The following is a 9,447-nucleotide window of genomic DNA, read 5'->3' on the forward strand; positions in this document are numbered from 1 at the left end:
TGTGTGTGTGTGTGTGTGTGTGTGTGTGTGTGTGTGTGTGTGTTTATGGTTATTAGTTTACAAGGTGTTAATAAAACATTTTAAATGTTAGAATTTTGCCATCTTATGACAAAATGTTTTATTCACTTTCTTTGTTGCTAATAATGAAGTGACAAGGTGAATGAGTCTTATCTTTGTGTGCAACTTTTTTATGTTATTTTTGTTAGACTATTTAAAAAACCAGGTTAAAAGCACCTTAGTCATGCTCACTTGAGTTTTTTTTTCTCAACAGTGGTCTGTGTAAACTTGTTTACTGCACTGAGTGATTTACCAGCCCCCCACCCCCCCACGCCGTTTTTCTTTCTTTCCTGGAGTCCATCTGCAGCTGCAGCATATTTAACATCTGGGATCCCGATTGTGGATCTCGCCTGGAACAAGGTTGAACAACAAGATGGTTTTGAGACAGTTCAGAAAACCCATATCGTAGCTTGAAAAATGTTTTGACTTGACACAAGGAGAGTGTTGTCTTTACAGTCACTCAGTGGTGCAGACATTTGAGTGGGCGATACTGATACTTTTAAACAACTGTCCCATTAAAAAATAATAACTGAAGGTGTTTTTTTCCCCCAACTTTCACTGACAGAACTAATCATAGTTTTGCTAGACATTAACCTAGCAGGTGTGGTCAGACCAGCCATGAATGAGTGTGTGTGTGTATGGTATGTGTGCTATGCTTCACCAGAGTTTCAGTAAGATCCGTGCTTGCAGTGAGCCCCCACTGCCTGTTTTACACAGACGTTATGTGTCTGATGTTATCACTGTAAAGACAAACCAGACTGGCAGGGGAAGTTTGTTTTCTACCGTTGTTCACACCTGTGGAAGTGAACAGGTTGCTCTACGTTCTGCGCCATCAGGATTTCAAACTGGTGCTTTTTGGTGAGAGTATTCAAGTTTCTCTTTGGCAACGCTTCATTTTAGATTTGTTAGTTGTGAATAATTCTTTTTTTAAATTATGGGTCCAACAATACTTGAAGGAATACATATCAGCTGTGTGATTTGTTAGCATTAATCATAGCTTCTTTTTTTGTCTTTGGTAAAGTCAGTTAGCTGTAGCAGCCATCTTGAATTAGGATTGATTGATTGATGATACCTTCATTGTCATTGTACGGAGCACAATGAAATTACATTTAATAACACCCATTGAAGAACACACACAATAATCAGCTAACAGGCAGTTGAATAATAGTTAATGCTTTGATGTTAAAAACACATCAAAAACACAAAATAAATAGGAGTGGGTATTATCTAGGATATGGCGATTCATCTGGCGGCCCGCGGGCCACGAGTGACCGCGAGTGACCAAAGTACGGCCCGCCAATTGGTTCATTCATCTCTTAAGGCCAAACGCCCGGCTTTCTACTTTAATTACTTGAAGTTATTTTAGTKAAACATAGACATGTGTGGTATCTACAGAAACGTCAGAATCTTGGCTAGAAGCTGGTAAAACAATTTTTATAAACACTCAAGACAGTTAAAACTACAAGCAGTTGAAGATAAAACTATGAAAGTGAAAATAAAATTGGTTTAAAATTTTGGCAAGTCAGAGATGTCAAAATAATATTTGTGTCAAATAGGAGGCATAATGTGTCCTTTTTGTTTTTGATAATGTTTAATTATCACTACTTTTACAGGGTTCTGTATGTTGTATTCATGATTAAATGCAGCAAAATAAASCAATTCAAAGGTAACAGATCTTTGTAATACTTTGTTTAATTACATAATAACTTTAATTGCTGGATGACTGTTGACTTGCAGTAACTGTGGCCCCCAGAGCAATTTAGTTGATAGCCCTGATCTAGGATATGGCGATTCAGTATGATTCTTGAGTTCAGCTCAATTCATTATCGATACATATAACTTTATACTTATTGAGATCAATACAATATCATTTTTTAAAATAATATATTGATTTATATACACAGCCTTAATATTAATAAGGATTAGGTTAGCAAAAATTGATGCTTGATTGTAAAGGGATGAGATTAAAGTGCGTACTTTTTTCCCACTCTTTCGACATGTGAGGTTTGCAAAAAATGAAGCATTTGTTCATTTTTATTTTGCAGGTCTATTTCTCTATTTGCTTAAAATGGTAGTCTGTACATAGTCAACATGTTGGAAACAAAACACACCTGTCAGATGATCAATTAGTGCTCAAAGTCTGTGCTGTGGACGACTCTCCACAACCACTCTGAGTTTTAGTTCAATATCTGCGAAACCGGCTGAGTTAAGCATTTATTTTTGCTTAGTCGTGGCGGCCATGTTGAATTGGGTTAACTCTAAAAGTTAACGAGTCTGTAGGTGTACGTCAAAGGATGACTTCCTGGAAGTTTTATTGAGATTCATTTGCTGGTTCCTGAGGTACGATTTGGTCGTTTTTGAGTATGGACTTGCACATTTTCATATATTAGATTAGAACCAGTTTGGAGTCACGCAGACTTTGAACAGAGCAGGTGTTTGTCTCGTGTGTGTGTGTGTGTGTTTGTGTGTGTGGTATCTGATCACACAGTCCTTAAAACGCTCATGTCTTCCAGGGCTTTTTGTTGAGTAATGACAAACATTTGTAGGTGTGGCTGCTTCCCTGCAGCCAACCCAACTGATTCAGCGACACTTTTTTCCAACCTGTTTAATGACATTCTGAACTGGCTCTTTGTGTGGATTCTTGTTTTGACAACATTGCCAGAACAAGTTTTTTTTTTCTCCCCCAACCTCCTCCTTTTATTTCACTGCTACACACTTTGGTGACAGTTGTATCGGAGGAAGGAAGTGAAAACAAATGGCTGCTTGTGATCAGACAAACCTGTTGCAGTTTAATTTGAATATTCTGATGATGATTTAGTTTTTGAGAATGGTACCTCTCCTCTAAAAGAGTCCAGGGTGTTGCGTTTCTAGTTGCGTAAACTTCACACACTGTTTGTGTACATCCCTCCTCCCTACCTGTCCTTACCTGTGTTTGTCTTGTCCACAGCCTAAAAAGGTGATGACTGGTTGGGACGAGCCGCTCGTGTGGTGACTCAGTTTCGCTTCACATCTGCAGCTGATTGGGACTGTGTGGGGAGGAGGAGAATGAAAAAAAAAGTCCATGTTCTCGCAGACTGTGTGTTGGGTGTGTGCGTTTGAACGTGACCACACTTGGGAAGGGTGCCCGCTCTATTTGTGTGCCTCACATTTCCCATGTAGCTGTGGAGGAAACGCTGGCTGGCTGGGCGTGGAGTGTGTCGGCCCTTCCCACTGAACGCTCCCATCTGGGAGCAGCCCTGCACTTTTTTAATTGGCTTCATCAAATTTATCAAAGGCCACTGCAAACTCCGTCGGCAGGGTKTTTTTTTATTGTGGATTTAAATGATACTTACAGAAATAGTTCATTCTGAAGTGGGGTTCTTTGAAAAAGTAACGAACGATTAATATTTTAGTTTAATTCTGATAAGACTGATGAGCTAATGGCTAATTGAACAAAGAAAGTGGATTGCTGCCATCTTCAAACAGCTTAACTCTCTTAAATTTCATTACAGTTCGAGTAAACATTGTTCTATCAATCGCATCATGTCATACTCGCATTACAAGGATATTTATGTAGAGTTTTGTTTGTAAGTGCAATTAGAAGCAGMCAGCTGTAGCACTCCTGCTGCAGCCTGGGTCATTTCAGGAATGTCGTCTTTCAGCAGGAATAACCCTGGATTTGTAAAGATCTATGAAGGTATTTTAAGTTTACCACATTTCAAGAATTCATGGATCGTCACAAACMGTAAATGTTCAAAGAATGAAACAGAACAGGTAACCCAGGTCCTGATCACAAAAGATAAAACTAAACAACTGATGATAAAATAACTAAGAATAAAAATTCAGTACATAATAAATAAGATGGATAAAACAAGAACAGCAGACCCCCTTTCTAATAAAGTTTGGACTTTGTGTAAAAAAAACAGAATATAATGATTTGCAAATCTTAAACTATATTCAATTCAGTACACTACAAAGACAAAATATTTAATGGTCAAATGAATAAACTTTATTAGTTTTATACAAATATTCACTAAYTTTAAATTTGATGTTTGCAACATGGGACAGTCATCAAACTCAAAGAGTGAATTGTAAAAAAAACAGTTTTTCTATTTGAACATTAAATATATTGTTTTTGTAGTGTATTCAGTTGAACAGAAGTTGAAAAGGATTAGCAAATCATTGCTTTTTTTTAAGCTTTGAGTAACAAGTTTTTACGTCTTAATAGTCTGGAAGAAGTTTTTGAAAATCAATCAATTTCTTTTAGTGTAAGTAAACTGCATGAGCTGCTATTGAATTCTGAAAAACAAGATTGCAGCAATCAACTTTGATCTCAAGCTAGCCTTATCAGATTTTTGTGTACTTTTTTCAAACTGGGTCATTCAGGGAGCTATCTGCAACAGGTAAGATATAGGGTTGGGCGATATTAGCAATAAAATCAATCACAATTAACTGGTGTTTAGCCAATAACGATTAATTTGACAATTAATCCCCTGGAGTCCCTGGATACCCTTATGTCCTAGTCACATGACCAATTTAGTGGGAAAGATTTGCTCTTCATAAAAATCTTTTTCAAACTGTCAAAATCACAGACTTCAGGCTATACTTCAAAATTTAAATGGTGTTGATAAATAAATCACAGAACTTTTGTTTAAATGTTTGTCATATTTGAAGCGGAGAGGAGCACCGAGTGGACTGACGGGAAATCTCCAGTCAGTCCGCCTGGTGGCATTAATCATATTAATCGTCAAGTGCCAAAAAATATTTGATTAATGTTTTTCTGACGATTAATTGCAGACGATACGATTATGCCCAACCCTAGTAAGATATTAAATGTTCGTCCTGTTCCACGGATCCTCTCTTTAAAAGGACTGAACTTTAGCATGTTCATCTTATTGGCAGCAGCTCCAAATCACAGGACCTAAAATGACTGGAAAAAAAAGTGGATTTGTTTTCTTTTTCTCCCTTGATTTCATTTTAAAATATCCAGTTACATATTTGGCAGCTTGTTCTCAGTAATTATGTGTTTTTTTATAATTTGGCTGTAAGAAAACTCAGCGGTGTCATTCTCAACGTCCTGCGGCCAAGTTCTGATGTTTCGCTCATGTTTGAGCTCAGATGTATCGACGGGCCTTAAGTTTGATGAAGGGGCAGATGAAGGCCCCCACCCCCCCCCCACGCTCACCCTCCAGTTGTCCAAAGGACCGGCTGTCTTCGGAGGCTGACACTCTGGTCTCGTTTTTCTGGGATTTATTGCCGCGATGCGTGGCGTTGATTACAGACCCCTCTATTCTTCTGTGCCACCACGGCTCACATTTGTCTGCCGCCATCTGTGCCCTCGCTCCATGTACTTAACCCCCTCTTCTGTGTCTTCTTGTCGAGGGCATGACGAGGGGCTGGCGAGTGAGGTAATGTTTGCTTGTTGCAGCTGCGCCGACTTCAGCAGCCGCATTTCACATCCTTTGGGGAGAAAAGCTAAATATAGCCTTGTCGTTTTTCCCTGATTGTTTAAAGAGCCTGTAATGCCCTGATTTAGCTTTACTTTGTAAGGTCAAACGGGTTTTCTCTCAGTTTTGTGACAAGGCCTTTAAAGTTATCTCTGTTTATGTTGTGGCTGATTGAAGTTGCTAATCTCTTGTTGCTCYGTGCTTAATTCATCCCTTTTGTTTTTGTCTGTGGGAAAGATTAATAGGAAATGAGTCACACCTCGGGAACCACATGGCTGCTGTTGAATCATCTTTTTCAGCTACTTTTGTTACTGTTGTTGTCTGCTTAGTAGTTTTTGCCACAAAAATTATTTTTAGTGCTTTGTGGTTCAGTGTTTTGAAAGCCAGGCATCTTTAGTTCCAGGATTTCTTATGAGTTGTCTGTGAGAATCATCACTCTTTTTCAAATCAGGCATTTTTCTTTCTGGAAAAGTCTTTGATCCCCATTTGCCGTGGCGTAAACCTAATTTTGTTCACCCAACTCCTGCGCTGAAGAGGAATGCCATCATACTGGTTCGAGAGAGCGAGGCAGCACGCCCTGCTCACCTCCTTTTGTGAGTGAAGCCCAATCTGCCCAGGCCTCGAGCATTCCTCCGCCGCTGCAGAAAAGGGAAGGAGGCACTGAGCGAGATTCCTGTTTCTCCCCAGATTTCCAGACTGCTGCTTTGCCTCAGCACAGACTGGGAACACAGAAGGTTTTTGTCCAGCAAAATGACTCATTTTGTGGCCTGAAGTCTCCTTCCTGCTTCTTTATTTAATCATGCAACAAGTTTGCAGCATTGATCAGTGTTTTTGCTGTTTAAGCTACACACACCTCTCACAGGTAGTGAAATAAAGAAATGAAAGCCTAATGATCAAAGTGTTAAGTTTTAAAGGATGCTCTGTGTCCTAAGCAAATTTATGAAAAGCAGGGAACTAATTCAAAGGATGTTTTGGTCAGAGCTCTGTGGTAGTTTCAATACAGTGTGGAACTGTTGTAATACAATAGAGGCAACAGGAAGTTTTTTTTTTTAATGAAACAAAACAAGCGTTCCTGGAGAAGAACTGTTGGTGAGGTGAGAGATCAGTCCTGAGACCTGATGGTCACGTATTGAGTTTTTTTTTTTTTTTTTTTTTCAGTTTGTTGAAGTCTGGATGAATTTGTCTCAGTTCGTTCTTTAAGACCCTAATGATGTTTTTCTTTCTTTCCACAGTCACCTTTTCCTGACTGACCACGTCTGGTCAATCACAGAAAAATGTCTGGAAAAATAACAAAAGAAGAGGAGGAGGAGATGAGGGAGATTTTTGAGAAAGTTGGTGAGTAACAGAGTAATGTGACCGTTTTCAGTGCAATCGTTGAATAAAAAAAATGTAGTTTCATCTTTTTCTTTTGCTATCCCAGATACTTTAAAGACTAAATGATAAAGAAAATGAGAGATTACCATAACTGCTTCTGTTTCTGTTGCTTCAGATCTGGACAGCAACGGGTTTATTAACGATTACGAACTTGGCGAGCTCCTTAAAGATGCCGGACACCCCCTGCCTGGCTACATGGTCCGGGAGACGCTCCAGAAACTGGATCGCAACAAGGACAACTTGATCAGCTTTGAAGAATTCTTGGCGGTACGTTAAAGTTCAGATGAGTCCATGTCTGAGTTTGTTATATGGGGGGAAAATGATAGCATCTGCTTTACATTTTTTTTATCTCTCTAATATAGTCTTTGTCTTCTGCCATCTGAGTGGGAACCTCAATGCAAAACAGCTCTCTGCAGCTCCGTACAGGACAGTTAAAAGACCACAAATTCACACACAAACATGCAGGAATGTGGAAGTGCAGTCAACAAAGTGAAGGGAGGTCTTGGGTTTTTTTATTTATTTTTGTTTTGTCAGAAGTGATGAAGGAGCAGTCATTAAGGGTCAAAAAGATAAGGTGGTCAAACCACAATGGCCTTCAGTTGGTACTGAACAGTCGTGGGCATGGTTCTGCTAACGGCTAATAGCAAAACAATGTCTTTGTTTAGTAGATTAGATTTCACTAACTTTGAAAACAATTRGCGAACCAATTAGTTTCCACTTAATTACATTTTGCCAGCTTTAAGTCTAACAGCTAACTAGCACAGGTATAAATACGTACATAGGTAAATAAATAAGTATTTTCTATACCTGTTTAATATTTTTTATACAGTAAGTAAAGTGTTTATTGACTGAAAAGCTGTTTTAATTTTATTTGTCTTCATTTCATCTTTGTGTGACCACCTGCGTCAGGCAGGGCTATAAATCTGGTTTTGATTGGCTGAATTGCCACAGATGTACCCGCCCACTTTCAAAACAAACCAATAGAATCCAACAAACATCAACAGGTTTGCATCAGTCCCACTAATCTTCCGCTGCAAGGATGCGATGACATATGCTGAGAGACTGTAGTCTTAGCCATTAGCTGATAGTATTAGCATCTGCTAATTTTTTATGTTTTTCTTTATTTGTTATTGAACTTTTATTTCACCAGGAAATTTTCTTTCGCAAGAGCTACATTTTTAGTTAGTGCATTATGAGTTAGCAAAGCTAACTTTTTGGTTAGCTGTGCCCACCACTGGCACTGGATTTTAAAATGAGCACTATTCTATGTAATATTTAGGTCTTTTCTTCTAATGAAGGCCTGAATATTTATTATAATATTGCAAATGTGGCATTTGCAGTTTCCTAATATTKATAAAAGATTGTAACAAACTAACCACATTCATGTGCTTCTGTTCTGTGCGAGACAATAGAACCACAAGGTTTGGTGAAAACACCACTTTATCAAACAGGTTTTTATTATTCCAGCCCAAGTTAAAAACACATTAAATCATTTCTGATATGCCCCTCACATCCCTGTCATGTTTTTAGGATGAAAAGTACAGATTTCCTGCTAAATGTCCAGGTTTAAATTGACATGTTTGTCATCTGTACAAGGCTGTGGTTGTCTTGCTGTGGTTACCTCTGTCACTTCAGAAATGTAATTTAGCAACATGCTGTGCGTCTGAGGCAACGGCTGCTGTTGCTTTTTAAGCATCACACCCAGTGCCGGTCTGTGTAGTTCATTGTGGTCCCACTAACGCCTGTGGGGCTGAGCTCACTGATGAAGCATTGATAGCCTCGGCTGCAGGAAGTGTCGGCCATATTACCATACAATACGTGCTATCAGAGCTGCTCACACGTTGTGTGTTACTGATAAGACACACAGAACTCTATATTTCCGTTTTGTAATGTTGACGCTGATTTATTGTTGGGATTAGACATTAGTCTGGAGGCTGACAGATACAGAGCTCTGGTTTTACAGTTTCTGTTAACCTTAATGACAGACTGACTCCCACACGCTCAGGAGTGTAACACTCAGATTATACCTGTAGTGAACTGCAGTTTAAATACTGTCGTAAACATGTCGACTTGATGCCCTCACTTAGTGAATCATCCTGCCTTTTCAGCCTTTCAGGCAGACCGATTGGCTTTATGTTTTCAGGCCAGTGAGGAAAAATTCCTGTCTGCTGGGCAGCCTCGGCTGCCTCAGCAACTTCCATATAAAAAGATGATTCAGGTTGTTTGTGCTCAAAATAACATGTCCAAATGTAGTTGAGTGTACCTCAGCATTTACAAGTTTTGCTTCAATAATCCTGGTATCAAAATAAAACTAACACTTGGGGAATTTCATCAGAAGTGATACTTTTACAGAGATAGTGAGGATGAAACCTTCAGCTGGCGGGCACTGAGTCGCCTGCGAGCGACTGGTTGGGCACACCTGACAAACCAAAACTGAACACAGGTCAAAGAAACCAAAACTGAACACAGGTCAAACGTAACTGACCAAGAACACAGTTTAAATGAAACCGACCAAGAACACAGTTTAAATGAAACCGACCAAGAACACAGTTTAAATGAAACCGACCAAGAACACAGTTTAAATGAAACC

At 39.1% G+C, this 9,447-nt stretch overlaps 1 protein-coding gene across 1 annotated transcript in view; it reads left to right on the forward strand.

Moving 5' to 3' along the window:
• pls3 (plastin 3 (T isoform)) overlaps positions 1-9,447 on the forward strand; it is a gene marked incomplete in the record, with an annotated part of 19,256 nt that overhangs the window by 731 nt on the left and 9,078 nt on the right. Inside the window, 2 exon segments of the mRNA XM_014006756.1 lie at positions 6,716-6,818; positions 6,973-7,124. Of these exon segments, the coding sequence (XP_013862210.1) occupies positions 6,758-6,818; positions 6,973-7,124 (213 nt within the window).

The sequence above is a fragment of the Austrofundulus limnaeus genome, unplaced genomic scaffold (assembly GCF_001266775.1).
Source record: "Austrofundulus limnaeus strain Quisiro unplaced genomic scaffold, Austrofundulus_limnaeus-1.0 Scaffold37, whole genome shotgun sequence".
NCBI classification, from domain to species: Eukaryota; Metazoa; Chordata; class Actinopteri; order Cyprinodontiformes; family Rivulidae; genus Austrofundulus; species Austrofundulus limnaeus.